The following is a 20,139-nucleotide window of genomic DNA, read 5'->3' on the forward strand; positions in this document are numbered from 1 at the left end:
ATTAATATACTCTGAAATGTGTCCAACTGGTTTTCTCTGTAATCTAGAGTTGGCTTTAAAATTGCTGTGTAGTTTTCTCCATCCCGTTATTCTAAGGCTTTTTTCTGATTGGCTAACATGCTCTTTGATGTACTGCTCTTACAGGAAGCAGGGCTAACCCACAAACCACCGCGATAGTGACATAGTCCAAGACATCAGCAATAATAACTCTCATGGAATATCGCTCTCCAGATAAATGTTTCGTTAGGGATTAAAGTACTGAAATTAATCAACGAGGTAAGTTATTTGTCACTGTTAAGTTTTGATGTGTAGTAGCCTACTTACCAAGGCCCCACTCCGTAAAGTATTGGTCAGTGGTGTCATACACTGTAGCAACCAGTAATTTAGGTCAAATGTTTAATGATATGTGACTGTTACAATAATTTGTTCTCAAACCAAAATAAAAAATGTATTCTTGGACTCATAACAGGATGTCAAAAAAGGTTGATGACGTCATGCGACTCTGTTGCGAGCTATCGGCCAACCAACAGATAAAGACCACGGTGAAAGGGTCTAGTAAGGGAGCCGTTGCGGCCGGTGGACTGGCCTTCGCTGGTGGGCTGGTTGGAGGGCCACTTGGAATCGCAGTAGGTGAGTGGACATTTTTGATTATCAGTGTCTCTGATCTAGATAGTGGGAAATATAGCATGTGTACACTGAATATCAATCCACTTGTCCAAGTGATTTGTGCGAGGCATGGACTTGGTAGGACTTCAGATTCAGAATTTGGTTTTATTGCCATGTACGTTTTCACAACACGGAATTGACTGTGGCAGGAATGTGCGTACAATAAACGTATTCACACATGTTCTTTATTATGACGTCCTCTCTTCTCCTCCTTTTCGCCAGGGGGCGCTGTGGGGGGGCTGCTGGGCTGCTGGATGACCAGCGGCCAGTTCAAGCCTCTTCCTCAGATCATCATGGAGCTGTCCCTCCAACAACAGCAGAAGCTCTATGAGGATGTCATGGCCATCATGGGGGATGTCCAGTGGACCGATCTGGCCCAGCTGACTGCCCTGGTGATGGGCAACATTAGCCTTCAGCAACAGGTGACTGGAGCACTCCTTGGCTATATAACCAAGGAACTCCAGGCAGAAGTACACTATGTGGACTAAGGAGCACTGTGTTAGATGGATATGAAGTATTCTATCTCTGGGACTGAGAGGACCGCAGTACCTGAAACCAGAGAAGAAGATGATGATGGTCAAACCACTTTGCACAAATCGAAAGCTGCAGGAAATAGGAATCGAGGAGACTTTACTATTGTAAATCAAACATGAAGGTTTTGAAGCTTCATAGATGTGTGTTGGATAACGCTCTGGATAAGAGCGTCTGCTAAATGACAAAATGTAAATGTAATAACATTTCTGCCCAAATGTACCATTAGCTATGCCTTTGATGAAGTGAAACATGTAAGTGTTTCCTCTCCCTCTATTGGTGGATAATGGTTCTGAAGTAAGAAGCCCATTGTTGTGAATTTTCTGTGAAATTTGTTTTATGCCATTTCAGTCCACTCAATTGTGAATGCTGCTACTGTTGCAACCAGTGAGTAGATACAGTCTGCAGTTTTTTTAAGCAGTACACAATGTACTACTTAGTTAGACCCTGTATCCAATCCAGTGCCAAGTATATCGAGATCATGATGCTATTTATTATCTGTTATTGACAACTGCAAAAGGATACAGAAGGATTTTAAATGAGCAGAATAAAATCAGTCAATAAAAGACTGTGATTTTGGATTGTTAAAATAACCCTTTATTATTCAGCAGCAACCATTTCAGATTCAGAGTTCTCAGACAGACCCATAAAAAAAAAAAACACAAACTAGAAAGACAAACAAGAGCTCCTATCCCACCACGACCGTCTCCTCATCCAGGAACTCGTAGTACGGCACCTCCAGATTGAGGGGCGCGGGCCCCTTCCTGATCCGGCCCGAGGCGTCATAGTGGGAGCCGTGGCAGGGACAGTAGTAGCCCCCGTAGTCTCCGGAGTTGGCGATGGGGACGCAGCCCAAGTGGGTGCACACCCCGATGACGATGACCCACTGTGGGTTGGCCACGCGGTCCTTGTCGTGCTGGGGGTCCCGCAGCTCTGACAGATCCACCGCTGCCTCCGTAGCGATCTCTTTCTCCGTACGGTGGCGAACGAACAGAGGTTTGCCTCTCCACTTCAAGGTGACGTTCTTACCCTCCGGGATGTCTCCCAGCTTGACCTCGATCTTGGACAGGGCCAGGACGTCGGCTGAGGCGCTCATGGAGGAGACAAACTGGGTGACCACGGTCTTGGCTGAGTAGACCGCCACGATGGAGAAGCCAGCCGTCATCATGTAGGAGAAGGTTCTGCGGGCGTCGCCGCTTTCCTGGGATGACGCCTTGGGATCCTGAACTTCTGGGCGTCGGTAGTCAGAGAAGTCCGGGATCTTGATGTCTGTGTGGGCCAGACGGACTCCACCAGAAGCTGTCAATGACAAACACAACATGTTGGATCCGACAGCATGCGCCGACATTCCAGGGACAGCATGGGAAAAGTTCAAGGCTGTGATCCGCATTCCATCTGCAGCATTATATTAATGCCAGAGGGGTAGCTCAGCTTATGACAATGTCAAGATAAACTTATTACACTGTAAGTGGTACTGTTACTTGAATATCCTTATACACATTTGATAGCAGTTTCGTAAGCAACATGATATTGCTGAGGTTTTGTTTTACACTATTTAAGTGCCGAGTTTGTTAGCAGTGAACATACACTCGTTGTTTTGACATAACATCCAGCCGCCATGTCTGTAACATGAAGTTGGCTGGCTGATATAAACAAGACATCCAAGGAGCATTATGAGTCTGGCTGTGGGCACCCACCTGCTGTTATTATCGTTGGATTCACCAGAACCTAATGCTTTTTATATTTATACATATTAGACACGGACTATCCAAGTCTATTGTCCACATATTTAACTAAACGGCTACATCGATAAATTGGCAAAATTACAAGTCTTTACCATTGAAGCAGGCAGCAGAGCCAATCTTGAAAAACCCATCTCCCTTCACGGCTCCGGAGACCAGAGTTTTGAGTGATCCGCCTGTCACCTGCAAGGAACGAGCAGCTAAAGTTATCATTATTTGTGGGTGAACACTTTACTTGTTCGAGGACACACCGACCTTCCCTTCTGAGAAAAGTCTCTGCCCGTCCTTACGGATATATATGTTACCATATTAGAACGTTTTGCGTAACATCCGGGAAGACAGATTAGGGTAGGTATACATGTAACACTATAGGTGGGTTCGACTTCATGCAGCACCGGCAGCGCCGAGAGCCGGACCGGCCGCAACTGTCTGACTTGACAGTGAATGCCATACCTATTTGCATCAACCTTTCTAACAAGGCTGGAAGCCTATCTCAAACACACATTGTTTTAGTTCATCCAAGATTGGAAAGATATATTTATATTTTTTACAACCACAGAAGACTTTCTTTCCACTCAGGCAAATGTCATGGCAGTCTATTTATTGGGGTCCTCACGCTGTAAACAGTCAAGCCGAAAATCATTCGAGCTAAGCTAGTTTACACAACCACACCGATACAGGATGGTTACGTGAGGGGGAAATATGAAAGTACATCGCCGAAGCATATTTATCTTGGTCATTTTTGTGTATGTGGCATTCTCCCTATATTCTGCATACAATGTGTTTTTTAGCACTAGGGTCATTTCCCGTGTTCACAGAGTGGTGAAGAAAGCAGGTGGAACTACAGGTACCATAAAAGGTAGATTGCTTGCTAGCTTAGTAGCTACCATAACCAACTGCGTCTGTTATTTTATTGTCACATTATCTAACTGTTATTAAGAGGACAATGGTGTGTGACTGTTAGTAGTCGATCTACTAAAAGAAAAATATCATGAAATGTAGATAGATTTCTTTATTTTAACTCTTTATTGTCACAGTTGGCGTCAAAGCTAGAGTGGTTGCAGCATCGTTTGCAGGGGATGAAGAGTGGAACCCGTGGCATGAGGAGCAGGCGGATTATCTATCTGCACTGAACAAGCGAAGAGAGGCCTTCAGACAATACCAAGAGCGCGTTGACAAAAACCGGCCCAAAAGATATAAAGTACAAATCTGGGGGAAAGCTGCTATAGGTATAGCTAAGCCATTCCATCTTACCACACATAGAAGGGTAGCTAACCATGTCCTGTGGCAGACACGCAGTTTGAATGTTATCTGTTACATGAGAATTTCATGAGATAAATGTGTGTAACAAAATTGACATTGTCCTAAGCAGATATAAATCAATGACACAGCAACATATTTGTTACTTTTCCATGTTTAATTGTCTTCTTACCTACCTGCAGGACTTTACCTTTGGGAACATATATTGGAAGGTCCCCTCAAGCCCATTGACAGAACTGCACAGTGGAGAGAAGGGGACGTACAGGCAGGGAAGATCGATTTCAGGTAAGCCAAACCAATACATTTTTTAAAAGCACAGCTCTACGTTAATCTACAGTACACACACACACACACCCTCTAAATGTTTCACTTTTCTCTTTCTCTCCCTGTAGTTTCTACACGGGCCCAGCTGTAGTCCAAGGGCATGTTCCTTTGGACACAGACAGTGTTGTTGTTGTGCTGAACGGCCGTGAGCAGCAGAAGATATCCTACGCCACCAGATGGCTCCAACATGTGCAGACCCTGGTCCAGGCTAACACGGAGGCCCACGTGGGGGTGGTTCTGCTGGGCAGCGAGCACTGCACCAACGACTGGATCAGCCCCTACTTGAAGAGGCACGGTGGCTTTGTGGATCTGCTGTTCCTGGTCTACGACAGCCCCTGGGTCAACAACAAGGATGTCTTTCAGTGGCCACTAGGAGTAGCCACGTAGGTCGACCCGTTGTCTCTCTAGGTTAACGTTTAAGTGTCTTTCTTTATCGATATTTCTTGTCTAGCTGGATCTATCACATATCGATTCAGACAAAAACACTGAAGACACAAAAATAATGTTTACCAGTTCTTTTAAAAAACGAATGCAATCTGCTTGTCTGGGTGTAGGTACAGACAGTTCCCTGTCGTCACCCCGAACACACACATGGTAAGCTCCAACAGGCCATACCTCTGTAACTTCCTGGGAACCATCTACAAGAACTCCTCCAGGGAGACGCTGGTGGGCGTCCTGAAACAGGCCGGCCTGGAGAAGGACTGCATCATGACCGCTAGAGAGAAGTATGTCACTGGCTTAGCCTGTCTCTGGAGCATTGTACCATTCCTTTCAAGGTTCAATGGTTATCTTTATTGTCCCACAAGGTGGAATGTGTTTTGCAGCCAGGGTTTACATAAGAACAGAATACAAAGGACAACTTCAACAATGACACAAACACAATAAAATCAGAGCTTGTACTGTAAAACTGAGATTCATTCAAATACATATATTCCAAGTTCCTGTAAATCACCATTATAACTACTAAACAAAGTACTTAATTCCAGAGGTATGGTTATCACCTGGCCTTCTGTCAAAACATTAAAGTTATCCCTGTGTGCATCTAGTTTAACCCTGTGGCTTGACATGGAACACAGACCAACTAGGCCTTCTTCCTAGTAAAGTTAATTTGGTCTTGCCCCTTATCGCAAACATTCCTAATCAGACTGGGGTCTTCGTCTCTTCGTCAATCTGCCTCTCCCTCTCCCCCCCGCCCCCCCCCCCCCCCCCCCCCCCCACGTGTTTTAGGTGGTTGCCCCAGGAGACCGCTGACAGCTTGAGGCGCTACCAAACGGCCCTGGCTCAGAGTGAGCTCACCCTATGTCCCGTGGGCATCAACACAGAGTGCTACCGCATCTACGAGGCCTGCTCCTACGGCTCCGTCCCGGTGGTGGAGGACGTCCTGACCCCCGGTGGCTGCTCTGCCGGGCCCAGTTCCCCGCTACGCCTCCTGAAGGAGGCCGAAGCCCCCTTCATCTACATCCAGGACTGGAGAGAGCTGCCGGGCATCCTGGAGGAGGAGAGGAGGAGGAGCCCGCAGGAGAGGACGGAGAGGAGGAGGAGGCTGCTGGAGTGGTACAGTAACTTCCGGCTGCAGATGAAGGACAGGTTCACTGAGGTCTTAGAGGAGGCCTTCTTTAAAAACGTCTGAGTGGACGCAGCTGCCAGAGAAACGTAAACATGAGGTGCTTCCGTCTTTTTGTTTGTGCAAAAAATCAACTACGTCGTCCACAGCACTTCTCCCACACACACACACGTCTAACCTCTAAACACTAATTAGGCTTACAAGGTGAACCGTGTAAAGTACCGGGTGAGAAGTATTTTGTTTCATCCCAAATGTTGCATAGGCCTATACTTGTTTTTCTAGTCAGTGGTCTATCTTCAGATAAACTGCAGTCAGTAAAAATACAAAACTGTCATTATTGCTTGTGTCACTCTCTCTGAAACGATGTACCTGTTTATCTATTAAAGCGTTTTTACAATATGTTGCAGTTGTCATTCTGTATGTTGATGTGAAGAGGCAAATGCAAACTACATTGCTTGTACGAAATAACACTACACTGGCATACAGAATACACATTATATAAGTCAGACCACTAGATGGAGACAAGAGACTGCAACCACCATGGCCTTGTGGCTAAATGCTGTTTCAAAGGTAATGTATTTTTTTCTTTTTAAGAAACGCCTGAAGTCAGTGTTTGAAAGCCATTTGAAATGAAAAAGAGAAAGCATTATCCATGAGAAGAGACTTGGCACCAATCTGATGCACGTTTCTGAATGGATCAAAAAGTTCAATAACCATTTATTTAAGCTTCCTCAGTGGTTCTTCTGCTCCTCAGTCGAAGTAATTCGTTTTCTAAATCGTGAAAATAAACTTAGAGACAATAGGGACACATCCTGCAATTTCTCTATATTAAAAACCACCATAGACAACATGCTAGACAAAAACAATCCAACCCCAAAAATCCCGAAATACTATCCTGGGAATAATGAAAAACTGGTTTGAAAATTGTCAATGCCTGTCCTGTTTCCGCTATGTACAGTATGAGCCTTTCTTGATCCCTCCCTCTTCACTTCCAGGCAGGGAGTGAGACTCCGGCAGCTGCGTGCTCTGCAGTTGGCCTAAGCTGGCTGGGAAGCAACGAGGTAGGAGTGTGGAAACTAGAGAGCGAGGGAAGTCGCTGAAAGGAGACCAGTCAGCAACCATAGGATACTCTTGTTATGCCAAGTCTATCGACTACTCCCTCAACGAGAATGGCGCGATCTGTGCAAGACCTGCTTTAAAAATTACATAGGTCTACGCAGTGTGAGTTTTGATTTGGCTATCGAAAGGCTATGCTGTTGCGCCCGCTCGACATCTCCGCTCTTCTTGCCGCGGCGCAGCCAACGTCTATCATTTTCCATTGACATCAAGATTCCACACCGACCTCAAACGCGTGGACGTAGGACAATGGACTAAACTTGTACTATTCGAGTCATTTTGTAGAGAAAGGGAGACAATTGTCTCAAATTTGAAAGTTATCTCGTGTTGGCTAGTTTCCGATATTCTGCCTGGGCTTTATTTGGTTTTGTGGAACACGACCCGTGTGATGCAGTGGATGTTCAAGGCGTGAACCAATTGTTGACTAAAGTTTACAGACACCGACCCACACTGAATCAGTCTGAAAATGTCGAATACACCGAAGTTCAAAAAGGATAAAGAAATCATAGCCGAGTATGAAAGTCAAGTTAAAGGTGAGTTATGAATATGATTTTATGTAACATTGCATCTTATGCGTGGTCTTGACATTATCAATCATTTCAGCATTATTGCTATAGGTATTTCTTACAATGAAGCATGGAAAAGTAGCCTACGATATTTTAAAGACTTTGTTGGTCGATGAATTGTAAATGTACCCTTGATGTTTGCAGTAAATTATTTCATCAACCTTCATGGCTGCTTATCCCCCTGAGTCCTGTGTGGTTGAGCCCTTTCCCTTCTACTTAATGATTTTGAGCTCAATTGAACTGTAGTGCTGTCTGTAGCTATCTCTCGTCCTGCGTTCCCCCCGTTTAGATGTTATTTAAAGTACTAGTGTGTGTGTGTGTGTGTGTGTGTGTGTGTGTGTATAAGCTCTGCGCTCACAGTTGGCGGTAGCAACAGTAACCTCGGTTGCTGAAATCCTGCTGCAAGAACTGATTTGAATAGACACTTTTTTTTTAGCTGCGGAGTTGGACGGCTGGTCCATAACATGGGAAAGGACTGACATTCCGGTTTAGATAAAACTTCTAGAATTAGAACGGCAGGTAGATTAATGTAAATGTTATTCTACCCGCAACCTTTCAAACCCTTGAAGAACGTCTAACGTCGAGTGTCGATCCTCCCGACACGGAGCATAGGGGAAGAGACCGTTGCTGCTCCTAGGTAACCATGGGGATTGGCCTCCAGCCAGGGAAGTGTGTGCTCGAGCGCTGTTAGCAAGCAGGAGGAATATCATAATATGGAATCTAATATATTCACGACTCCATACCAAACTTCCAATCCTGGGGGCAGAAGTTTGGGATGAGGAGGAGGAGGGGGCAGCCACCGCTGCTTGGGGAATTACTAGATTGTGTGTACTTGAGTTGCAACTCTCATTTGGCAGGAATGTGCCGCCCCTCCCCCTGTCCTGTGATGACCAAGGTATTTCAGCCCGTAATAGACGGGTGATGCCGCGTCATGGGGGGGGGGGGGGGGGGGGGGGGGGGGGGGCATGCCTGCTGCGTGTCATGCACAGCCAGCCAAATGGGGTAATAATAACATGCTGATACAATGGAGAACAAGAAAAGCATTCCAGTAGCCAATATATATGAGTAGATGTAGACATGAGCAGTCTGTCTGCAGTGGTTGGCTTTACAGGCCATCAAAAAAGGGGCTGAACTTGGCTTGGCATTTTTAAATATTTGCATGGCACGGTAACTGACAATGTAGTCTCTTCTTTGAATTTCGAATCCTCCCGTTTGTTCCCTGACTGTAGCTCTACGATCATTTGAATGCCTACAGTCATCCATTATTCTTGAGCAAAGATAGATCTCTCCCCCCCCCCTCCCCATCTCTCTCCCCCCTCTCCCTCCCCCCCCCCCCCCCTCTCTCTCTCTCTCTCTCTCTCTCTCTCTCTCTCTCTCTCTCTCTCTCTCTCTCTCCCCTACCTCTCTCTCTCTCTCCCACCCCTCTCTTTCTCTCTGTCTCTCTCTCTCCTGACAGCCTTGCTGGGTCTGTCTGACTCTTCCAGCCTCTCAAGCGAATGACGATTATTCCAGTCAATAGTTTGGAAGTATTTAAATCCCCCGTCATTCTTCTGCAGCTTGACATTCTTCCTCGGTCGCCTGGCACCGTCCTCTGCCTAGTCTGTCATTCACATGACACTCGCTGCTTAAGCATCTTCCAGGGGAAGCCTTTTCACTGCATTTAAATGGTATCAAACTCTGATTCTGCTTATTCAAGGTTAAGAAGAAAGCACGTCTTAACAAAGGCTGCAAAACAGCCTACAGCTTAACAAGCATCAGGCTTCTAAAATCTTCTTTTATTTTTTCTGTGTGTGTGTGTGTTTTGTCGAGTATGAGTTTAAGCGTGTTTTATTATCGTCAAATGTCAGGTAAACAGAAGAGTATCAATGGGTGAGGAGTAAAAGGAAAACACTATTTTTGCCTTCCAGTTGTTTGTGGATAGTTTTAGCATCTAGACAATCTAGAAGGCACCTCAAAACAACGTTGTCCACATGTCACTGCTCCCGTGGCGCTCTGTCCAGAGAGGGAGCTTGCTCCTGCAGTCTGCTGGGCAGGGCTGGTTTGATGTCAGGCGCTGGGATGCATTGGGTGACCTGAGGTCATCAGCCCGTCGCCATGGTTTCCACGAGCTGTTGACAGGTGCTCCGGACACTGCAGTCGCTAAGGTTACCCCCAGGGAAGCACCCCCATCTTCCTGCCCCTTACACACAAACATTCACATAAACCCCCACATTCACACACACACACACACACATACCACCATGCACACACACACACACACACACACACACATATGTACTCACACACCCACACACACACAACCAGAGACTGGTACAGCCTCACACTAGCAGAGACTGATGATGGTACAGATGATGTTGTCATGTGACGTGTGGTACTGTGTTTTCATGTGATCCTACAACTTGCTCTTTATTGAGTCACATGCCCCAGCTGTAACGTCAATTAAGTAAAGATGAATCATTCTCATACCAGGCTTCCATCAGTTTCCAAGGTATAATTAGTTTTTCGTTTTTGTCTTTTTTTTTTACTGCTAGGCCTAATTTACCAGCCAATGTGTTTCTTTTTTGGTTTCTTAAGAGAAAAGAGCAGTGTCTATTTTTTGGGGCTTCACTGAGGACAACAGCTTCCATGCTAATGAGAAGAAACAGTGAAGAGATATGCAATCCCAGCCTACATGGTTTATTGTGGTGGTATTGACTTTCACTGATCTGTCACATAGACTAATAATGGGACATATATTCTGCTCCTCTCCTTGGTTCAGGCCGGAGGACTCAGTAGTAGTGATTACTTGATATTTTATTACACACGATACAATACATGATTTGGCACAATGGTTGTGCTCGCAGCGGATCCCTGCCGCACCGAACGGAGACACTGTCTAGACATCCGAGCAGAGAGCAGCGACGCATTCCCCCTACGAGAACACAGAACCAAGGCCGGAGGCCGGGGGAGGCGGAGGCAGCAGGATTGAAACAGTGAGCATCCTGTGTCGCACTAAGCAACGCAGAGAGCAGCGATGTCCTGTTTAAATAGCCCGCCCTGCTAAGAAGGTGTGCCCCGACTGTGACATGACGAGTTGCTTGATGCGCTCAGTCTCGGAGTCTCCTGCAGGAACCAGCTCTGCCTGATTGTGTGAAGCCCCGGTGTTCACCAAGGTCACCGCCTTAGGACCTGATCGAAATCTCACACCTCGTACCTGTTGCAGCACGCACGCACTCACACACTCTCCTCCTCATACCCACACACTGTCCGCATCACACTCACACACTCTCTTTCCGCCTCACAAACACTCTCTGCCTTTGCCTCACACATACATACATACACACACACACACACACACATACAGACTCAGAACCACAGAGAGAGGCTCACACACTACCATCTGCCTCCCTCTACTTTTACTGCAGAGTTTGTCACCTTGCCTGCCTGTGTCGTCTGTCTGTGGTATGGCTGTGTGTGTGTGTCAGGGTGTGTGTGTGTGTGTGTCGGGGCGTGGGGAGTTATTGACGGCACCATCTGTAGCTACTCGCCCTCTCTGCTGTTTAATAAACTCAGCCAAGTTCTGGAACGGGCCCCCCGCCCCCTCTGAGCCTTTCTCTCCTGCCACAAAGGCCCCCAGGACCCCCCCAGCACACCGGCCCCTCCCCGTGGATAAACCCCCAACGCCATCCCCGGCCCCCCACCAGGCCTGGACGCTCCCCGGACCAAACAATGGGAGGAGAACTCAAGTGGCCCTGTGTCAGAGGGGGGTCTGAGGAGAGTGGGGGAAACCACAGCTATTGTCTCGGCTGTAACTGATACTGACAGACTGAATTCGGCTCGATAAAAAGGTCTTATCTAAACCTCGCGCCTAACCTGTTTGCTGTTTTACCATCCCCACCCCGCAAGCACTGGGAGAGTCGGGGGGCGACTGAGGCATGAAGGCAGCGTGTTTGAGGGGAACTGAGAGGACTCGTGGGTAGGGGAGGGGGGGTGTAGAGGAACATGTGAGGAGCAGGAGTGTCCTGTTATAAGCTCTTATTTGAGATCTGAAATTGGGACCTGAGGGAGAGAGGCAGAGGATGAGGAGAGACGGGGGAGGGGGAGGGGTGTCATCCGTGGTTTCGGCATCCTGATTTCTCTGACCTACTGCAGACATGGAGACAGAAGTATAGAGACAGGCAGACACAGACAGATTGTCTGACACAGACAGACATGCAGGGAAACAGATAGAGAGGGACTGTGTGTTCGATGGCTGAGGTAGGGTGTGTGTGTGTGTGTGTGTGTGTGTGTGTGTATCTGAGGCAGGGTGTGTGAGGGGAATGGTGCAGGTGGGTGAGATCAGAGCAGGGAGGAGAAGAACAGCTCTCTGGATACAGCTCAGTGTCAGAGCATCTGACTGCAGATCAAGAGGTTGATGGTTTGAATCCCCCTGTGAATGTCGCTTTAGATAAATGCCAATCCATCATTATTAGGTGACTCATTTGATTTTTTTTCAGTGTGGGGAGACCGTTTCATGTGGTGGAGGTTAGCTCTAAGCTGTTTGTGTGTTTTGTGGTGAGGAGAGCTTTTCAAGATATGTAAACATCCTAGAAGTCACCCCCCCCTCCTTTCTTATTTCCACCATTTGCATAAAACAATGTGACATCTGCCACTTTGGCTTCCTGCCTACTATAAATAAAGACTGACTGACCCATGGCAATCTGTCCACAAGCTGTTGCTGCCCCACTCAGCTCTGCTCTGACTGCTCAGGTAACTGCTATCCCCTCCTCTCCCCTCCTCTCCTCTCCCCTCCTCTCCCCTCCCTCCCCTCCCCTCCCCTCCCCCTCCCCCTCCCCTCCCCTCCCCTCCCCTCCCCTCCCCTCCCCTCCCTCCCCTCCCCTCCCCTCCCCTCCCTCCCCTCCCCTCCCCTCCCTCCCCTCCCCTCCCCTCCCCTTCCCTCCCCTCCCCTCCCCTCCCTCCCCTCCCCTCCCCTCCCCTCCCCCTCTCTCCCCTCCTCTCCCCTCCTCTCCCCTCCTCTCCCCTCCTCTCCTCCTCTCCTCTCCCCTCCTCTCCTCTCCCTCTGGTTGGTTAATGAACTTGATTATCCAAGCATGTCAACCATCAGGTCACAAAGTCATCTGGTGCATTATTGATGTGTTCAGAGCCTTACCTAAGTGGCTGTCACCATGAGGAGACACAGATCCTCTCAGCCTTAAACTAGGAGGATTCACTTTGCTCACGCCCCAACCACTCCTCTACCTTCTCTGTCAGTAACCACCCCCACCTTCCTTCTCAATAATCACTGCTTTAGTTAACTTCGTTCTATTTCCAACCACTCGTCGACCTTCTTTATCACTCAAGACTAAGAGTGAAAAAGACACAGGCGTTTCTGTTCCTGCTATGTGGTGAATTGTGTTGACTGCCTGGAAAGTCTGTCTGCCGCTTGCCCCCCAGCCCTCTAGGGCCCGGCCTCTCTCTCTCTCCCCCTCACCCCTCCTGCCCCCACACAGACTGATGCCCCTCTGAACCACCCTCAGACTAATGCCCCTCTGAACCACCCCGAGACTAATGCCCCCTCTGAACCACCCCCAGACTGATGCCCCTCTGAACCACCCCCAGACTAATGCCCCTCTGAACCACCCCCAGACTAATGCCCCTCTGAACCACCCCCAGACTAATGCCCCTCTGAACCACCCCCAGACTAATGCCCCTCAGAACCACCCCCAGTGTTTGAGAGAGAGGACAGCAGAGCCGTGTTTTATCATGCTGACGAGTCTGGCCACATGTGCCTTCATCAGCCCACCGGCCCTGAGCCCTGGAGCCACCGGCCCTGAGCCCTGGAGCCCCACCGGCCCTGAGCCCTGGAGTCCACCGGCCCTGAGCCCTGAGCTCCCAGGGGCCTCCAGCCGACCACCGATGAGTTTGCTGAGAATGCTAAATGATTACAGTGTTCACACCCACCGCCTGCTCGCTGTCTGTCTCCATCCCCTTTCACTATCCACCATGGTGTAGGGAATACGCACTACTGTCCCACATGTTTACCCTGTAGACGACAGCCCAGTCCTGTAGTTTCACCAGCCTCCGTTACCCTGGACTGCTCCTGGATCTCCACCCTCCCCTAACCTCTCACTCGCTTGACCTCCCCTCCCCTCCCCGGTCCTCCTCCCCCTTCCTCCTCAGCGATGGAGAGGGGGTTTATCTTCTGATCCTTTTGACCTCATCCACTCCCCCCTTCCCTCTCTCCATCTTTATCCCATGTTGACCTCCTGACCTGAGGAGGATGGGGAGCCCACTGCCCCCCCCCCCCCCCCCCCCCCCCCCCCCCTCAGGCAGCAGCTCTGCCTGAGGGGGGGTTAGACTGGTTGAAACTAGCACACTGTCAACGCTGCCTTGAGCTTGGATGGGCCTGGACTAGAGCTGGAACTAGAGCTGGAACTAGAGCTGAACTAGAGCTGAGCTGGAACTACAGCTGAACTAGAGCTGAACTAGAGCTGAGGCTGATACTGGAGCTGGACCTAAGTGTGGGGCTGGGGACTAAGGCTGGGGCTGGGACTGGGAAGAGGCATGTCTTAAAAAAAAAAAACAGTGGTCATGGAGATGTCAGCCAAAGGTCAGGTCTCCTTTGTGTCTGCTAAGCCTGATTGATTATAGCTTGGAGCCAAGGAGCTGCCTGTCCTTTATCCCAGCACACAATGCTGTCTCATCACCAGCGTCTCATGCAGGCCCTGCCTCTCTGGCTGCTTTACTGGTGTCCTAGTTTCTCCAGCGGTCGTGCTGCTGTGGTCTCCTGTCGTTCCCTGCCCAGGCCTTGTCTCAGTCTGGCTCTGAGCTGTGCTGCTGCCCCCCCTCCCCCACCAGCCTCCCCCCCACCCCACCCACCGGCTCCCCTTCCCTGGAAGCGAGACACAGGGCTAAGCTTCCAGACCCGGACGGATGTGTGTGTGCATAGCAGACTACGGAAATAAGACCCGGTCACAGATAGAGATCTGTGTGCCATATTCCACCCCCACTCCTCTCACACGCACACACGCACACACACACACACACACACACACACACACACACACACACTGTGTCCCTTGCAAGCGGTTACATATGGAGAAGCGGTTAGTCAGAGGCAAAGCCCTCCTTTGGTCATCTGTGATTCAAAGTCTCTGCTCTCCCCCCCCCCCCTCCGCCCCCCCCCTCCCTCTCTTCATGCTATTTTGGGGGCTGTGGAGAAGCAGGAGTCCTCTGTAATCAGGTCTCAATGATGCTCCAAAACGAGGCTGAACTCATTCACAGACACTCTGACTAGATCTGGTGTTGGAGAGTAAGCCTACGTGCAATCAAATGTACGTTGGAAGATGCCCTTTCCCCACAACAGCTTCAGAAGTAAATGGTGACTACTACTACAGCTAAACCTGAAATAGCAGTTCTTCTATTCCATTGGGTGAGCCTCCTGCCCTGTAGGATATGGACCATGGATGGATCTGGATCCAGTCAACATGCCTTAAGCTGAACTAGGTAGACACACCTACAGCTGACATGTCTCCCTCTCTCCCTCTCCAGTCAGGACGTGCAGAGCGCTGGCCTTTGTCCTCTTCTGTCCACTCTCCTCCACCCCCACCATGACCCTTGACCTCTACTCGCTGACCATACGGCCTCATACACCCTCCCCCCCCCCCCGTGTGTTTGTGTGTGTGTGTGTGTTTGTGTACCAGGTGATTTCCTGGTAGACGGAGCTTGTTGTGTCAGTGAATGGCCTTCAGCTTTGCTGCTGAATAATTCAGCACTTGAAACCTTCACACGAGGTTAGGTAATGACTTCCTCGTTACATAATTGAAGGAACAAGCCTCTCTCACGTACATGTCTTCATATACACACAGACACAGCCAGGAACACAGTAAAGCTCAGGGCTGCTTCAGAAGACACCAGATACCTTTTATATCTCACCGTTCCATCTGGCCTTTTTTGATGATGTCATGGTAGAACTATACAGGGTAGTCAGGGATGCCAGCATGCAGTGTCACATGATCCAGGTGATGCAATGCAGTTCTTTAGAATTACTGGTCACAAGGTTTCTTCTCCTGGGCGTCGCAAGTGTTTTTTGGGGGCTAGGGGGATGTGTGGAGCGTTGTGTATTGTGTTCAGTCCCAGAACACAGTTCTGTCACTGTGTACTGTGACTTGCCTGGTTAAATAAAGGTTAAATAAATAAATAAAACAAGTACTAAGAGAGAAAGGTACTGTAGCGGCGCTTCAAAGGTAGGTTTCTGGGTTAAGGCTTGTGGCCTAGAAAGAGCCGATGGAAGACTGTCCTATACTAGAATAGTGTTCTCTCTCAGACCCAGGGATCAGGGCTGGCAGGAGAACAGAGGGGGGAGACTTCCTGCGTCTGATGAAGGCTGCTGGAGAGACCTGGAAATTGAGCACTAACCTGGAAATGTTCTTTTTTGGAAGCAGACAAACTCTTTAACGGCAGAACCAGGGGCGCAATCACACGGGTATCTGGGAGAGCTTTCCCACTCAGGCCAGATGACAGACACGTTGAGGTTGAGAAAGTTCCGCTCGTCATTTGCTTTTCACGATTGAAAGCCAACGTGAAGAATAATGAAGAAAATCGAGGAAATGGAATGCAAGGCTAAAGTGCCAATTTGTGTTGTAGCGACGTGGCTGACTCGATGAATGCTGCTCTGTTGCATACACTTGTTAACACTGGTCCTCTGTCAGGTCTTTTTCTTTATGGGTGTGTGTCTGTGCGTGTGTTTGTTTACTCAGATGCTTGTAGACAGGGGCAGCGATGTTGTCGTCATTTATCTTCCTTTTTAATGAGGCAGTGTGGAGGCTGCCCCTTTCTCCACAGGGGTCCTGTGATTTGTTCTTTTTAATGGCGTGTCAGAGCGGGGGGTGATGTATGGTCACCTGGCCTAGCGCGGCCTCTTGGAGAGGAGAGGTCTGAGGTATACACGTACACGCACACACACTACACACACACACTCTGTGTGACTGATGGCCAAATGGGCATCTGCACCATAGAATAGCGCCAGTCCTGTTTTTTTCTGTCGTGTGGAGACACACAGGAGGAGAGAGTCTGTAAGGCGATATCCTACTGCACCTTCTCCCCCCTCCCCCCCTCGCCTCTCTCCCTTTCTCCCTCCTACAACCTTACACCCAAAAAATCCAGACTTCTTTTAGACCTGCTTTCAAATCTTTGATTCATACAGATGGATTAACTCGAATGGAGAGCTTAATAGGTTCAATAGAGTTCTGTGGTAGAATAAACGGACATTCACTCTCACCTGTCTGCTTTGGCTGGGTGAATGAGGGAAAGCTTCTCATGACCCCTGGTGTGCTTGAGCCACCTGGGCCCCCCTCTCCTGTTCCTTCTCCTCCGTGTCCTGACAGTCCTGCCTGTCCTGACAGTCCTGACAGTCCTGACAGTCCTGCCTGTCCTGACAGTCCTGACAGTCCTGACAGTCCTGACAGTCCTGACAGTCCTGACTGTCCTGACTGTCCTGCCTGTCCTGACAGTCCTGCCTGTCCTGCCTGTCCTGACTGTCCTGACAGTCCTGCCTGTCTGACTGTCCTGACAGTCCTGCCTGTCCTGACAGTCCTGACTGTCCTTTACATCGCTGCTGTCTCACGTTGTGCGGAGGGTTAACACCTGGGAGAGCACAGCCCTCCTCAGACCCGCCTGGTCTCAGGCTCACCCTGTCCTGGACCGGGCAGTCCCAGTCCTTACCACACTGGGGCGGGGTTGAGGGCAAGGAATAGGATCCCGCCCCCCCCCCCCCCTTCCCATCTCTGTTAGCGTGTTGTCAGATGTGATGAGAAGCACTCCGCTACAAAGAGAAGGAGCGACACAGTGTGTGGTCTGTGGATCCTGCCTGTTGCTGCTGTCTGTCTTGGAAGCTCTCTCTCTCTCAATTTCCTGTTCTCTCCCTCTCTCCCTCGCCCTGTCTCTCCTTTCTCTGCTGTCGTGTCTCAGCGTGTGTCTGTGTGTGTCCCATCTCTCTGTACTACAGCAAAACTCGAGGGTCACATCAGGCGCTGACAATCCCAATAATCCGATTGGCTATGGGGCTGTTAAATGGATTATGATGGTAATTGTACAATGAGACTGAGCCTCTATTGACAAACACACAAAGCAACCAACAAACATGCATAGATCCTATATTCACCCTGTAGACAAGGACACAGTGTTAGCTTATGTAAAAGCATTTCCACTGTAATCAATATTGCCTTTTAGACGAGGAAAATAATTTAGGTTTGTGTGCGAGTCTTTGCTTTGTCCGTGACTTACGATGTCAGTACGACAAGCTTTTTAGTACACGCTGGTGTGTGTGTGTATGTGTGTGTATAGGTGTATAGCTGTATAGGTGTGTGTCTCCAGCTGTGCTAGTTCTCTCTGACCAGCAGCTGCTCCTTTGGAGATAAGACCTTCTCTCATCCACACTGACCTGCTCCCTCACTCCTCTCTCTCTCTCTCGTCTCTCTCTCTCTCTCTCTCCTCTCTCTCTCTCTCTCTCTCTCTCTCTCTCTCTCTCATCCACACTGACCTGCTCCCTCACCCCCCTCTCTCTCTCATCCACACTGACCTGCTCTCTCTCTCTCTCTCTCTCTCTCTCTCTCTCTCTCTCATCCACACTGACCTGCTCCCTCACCCCCCTCTCTCTCTCATCCACACTGACCTGCTCTCTCTCTCTCTCTCTCTCTCTCTCTCTCTCTCTCTCTCTCTCTCATCCACACTGACCTGCTCCCTCACCCCCCTCTCTCTCTCATCCACACTGACCTGCTCCCTCTCTCCTCGCCTCTCAGAGACATCTCGTCCAGACTGAACTTTGCTGGGATTCTCATGAGCTGCAGGCCTTTGTAGCTGCAGGCCTTTGTAGCTGCAGGCCTAGGTAGCTGCAGGTCTAGCAAGCTGCAGGTCTAGCTAGCTGCAGGTCTAACTAGCTGCAGGTCTAGGGAGCTGCAGGTCTAGCTAGCTGCAGGTCTAGCTAGCTGCAGGTCTTGAATAGGTCCAGTGTTCCTCCTCTGGTTGACCCTGCTGTTTGACTGAGCTCAATCAAAGACCTGAAACCACACTTCCTGAGAGGGTCTGTTTCATGTGGGCCAGAGCTGGAGGGGGAACGCGAGGGAGCAGAGAGGGGAGAGATGGAGGGAGGGGAGAATGGAGGGGAGCGATGGAGGGAGGGAACAGAGAGGGGAGAGATGGAGAAGGGAGGGGAGCGATGGAGGGAGGGAGCAGAGAGGGGCGAGATGAAGGGAGGGGAGAGATGGAGGGAGGGAGCAGAGAGGGGAGAGATATAGGGAGGGAGCAGAGATGGAGGGAGGGGAGAAGGGAGGGAGAGATGGAGGGGTGGTAAGGAATGAGAAGGAAAACACATGAGTGGAACACGTTGTTTTTCTTCGCTGCTTTGGGGATATGGTACAAATCATGGAGGAATGGGAAATGTTTCCCATGTGGTTTTACTCTAGTATTTGCTCTCGTCTGAAGTTCCCCGGATTAATGGACTTCCCTCCCCTGCCTAATGTTGACTGGTCTGGCCTGTCTCTCTGGCGCACACATGCAGTGAGCTCAGACAGTCAAGACGACATTTCAGGCAGATAAGAAGCTCAAGTGGCACATCTTTGAGACGAAGGTTGACACAAAATACTGTTACTTCAGAGGATGTAGCATCCACGACTGTTACAACTGTACCACCAACACGGATATCTTTCTGTCTATCAGCTCACCTTGCGGACAGCTTTTGTATCACGTATCATACCCCATAATAACCTCAGAGGTGGAGTAACCCACCCACCCCACCCCCGGTTGCCACGGAGACCGGCGCTACCAAAGAAAAACGGCTTCAAAGATCCTCAACTCATGTGAGGACCAGTCAGCTGATGTTGAGGATTCATAAAAGAAAGAGGTTGTGGACTTCCAGACGTGTCCTGGGGGGTCCTGAGGAGACGGTCTACCTGGCGGCGTGGGGGGGGACTGCATCAGAGCGAGACAGTAGAGCTCTGTATGCTTGTGTCTGGAGGTCCTGATTACTGATACAGATATTGGATGGTAGGTAGTTGGCTAGCAGTTTTTATTTTCCTAAGAACGTCATCTCCCCAACATAAATATTTGCTCCTCTAAACATGCCTTTGATCTGACGATAATCTCACGAGTCGTAAGGAGGGATGAAAACAAGCAGAATTTTCTGCTGTTATTGTCAGTCCAGGTGGACACATTCACAATGGCTGTGATTGGTTAGAGAGAAGGGACAAAGGGAGGGAGGAAAGAAGGGGGAAGGGGAGGGGAGGGGAGGGAAGGTGGGGGGAGTTATTGGGAGTTCTGTGTCTCAGCTTGCCTGCTGGTTTGCTGTCAGTAATATTAAACGACCTGACTGCAGCAGTGACAGAGTGATTATTGAGCTGCATGCTGGGATTTCTGT

The 20,139-nt window shown here is 49.3% G+C and overlaps 4 protein-coding genes across 4 annotated transcripts in view; 3 read left to right on the forward strand and 1 right to left on the reverse strand.

Annotated features, from left to right (window-relative positions):
* Window positions 1-158: 158 nt before the first annotated feature.
* On the forward strand, window positions 159-1,776 carry zgc:112052 (protein C19orf12 homolog). Its single transcript, XM_067235400.1, has 3 exons — window positions 159-276; window positions 470-630; window positions 889-1,776. Exons 2-3 carry the CDS (start codon window positions 471-473, stop codon window positions 1,152-1,154), a joined length of 426 nt encoding a protein of 141 aa, XP_067091501.1. The 5' UTR covers window positions 159-276; window position 470; the 3' UTR covers window positions 1,155-1,776.
* Window positions 1,769-3,237, reverse strand: LOC136942488 (cytochrome b-c1 complex subunit Rieske, mitochondrial-like). Its single transcript, XM_067235399.1, has 2 exons — window positions 3,035-3,237; window positions 1,769-2,496 (listed from the first exon to the last, which is right to left on the reverse strand). The coding sequence occupies exons 1-2, from the start codon at window positions 3,150-3,152 to the stop codon at window positions 1,886-1,888; spliced, it is 729 nt and encodes a 242-aa protein (XP_067091500.1). The 5' UTR covers window positions 3,153-3,237; the 3' UTR covers window positions 1,769-1,885.
* A 368-nt stretch (window positions 3,238-3,605) lies between these two features.
* rxylt1 (ribitol xylosyltransferase 1) lies at window positions 3,606-6,486 on the forward strand. The gene is made up of 6 exons (XM_067234652.1): window positions 3,606-3,798; window positions 3,977-4,168; window positions 4,382-4,484; window positions 4,592-4,906; window positions 5,078-5,248; window positions 5,751-6,486. The coding sequence occupies exons 1-6, from the start codon at window positions 3,642-3,644 to the stop codon at window positions 6,151-6,153; spliced, it is 1,341 nt and encodes a 446-aa protein (XP_067090753.1). The 5' UTR covers window positions 3,606-3,641; the 3' UTR covers window positions 6,154-6,486.
* Window positions 6,487-7,147: 661 nt separating this feature from the next.
* The window catches only part of LOC136941568 (SLIT-ROBO Rho GTPase-activating protein 1-like), a 34,379-nt gene continuing 21,387 nt past the window's right edge, over window positions 7,148-20,139 (forward strand). Inside the window, 1 exon segment of the mRNA XM_067234107.1 lies at window positions 7,148-7,736. Coding sequence (XP_067090208.1) covers window positions 7,670-7,736 — 67 coding nt within the window. The 5' untranslated portion in view covers window positions 7,148-7,669.

The sequence above is a fragment of the Osmerus mordax genome, chromosome 4 (genome assembly GCF_038355195.1).
Source record: "Osmerus mordax isolate fOsmMor3 chromosome 4, fOsmMor3.pri, whole genome shotgun sequence".
Classification (NCBI taxonomy): Eukaryota; Metazoa; Chordata; class Actinopteri; order Osmeriformes; family Osmeridae; genus Osmerus; species Osmerus mordax.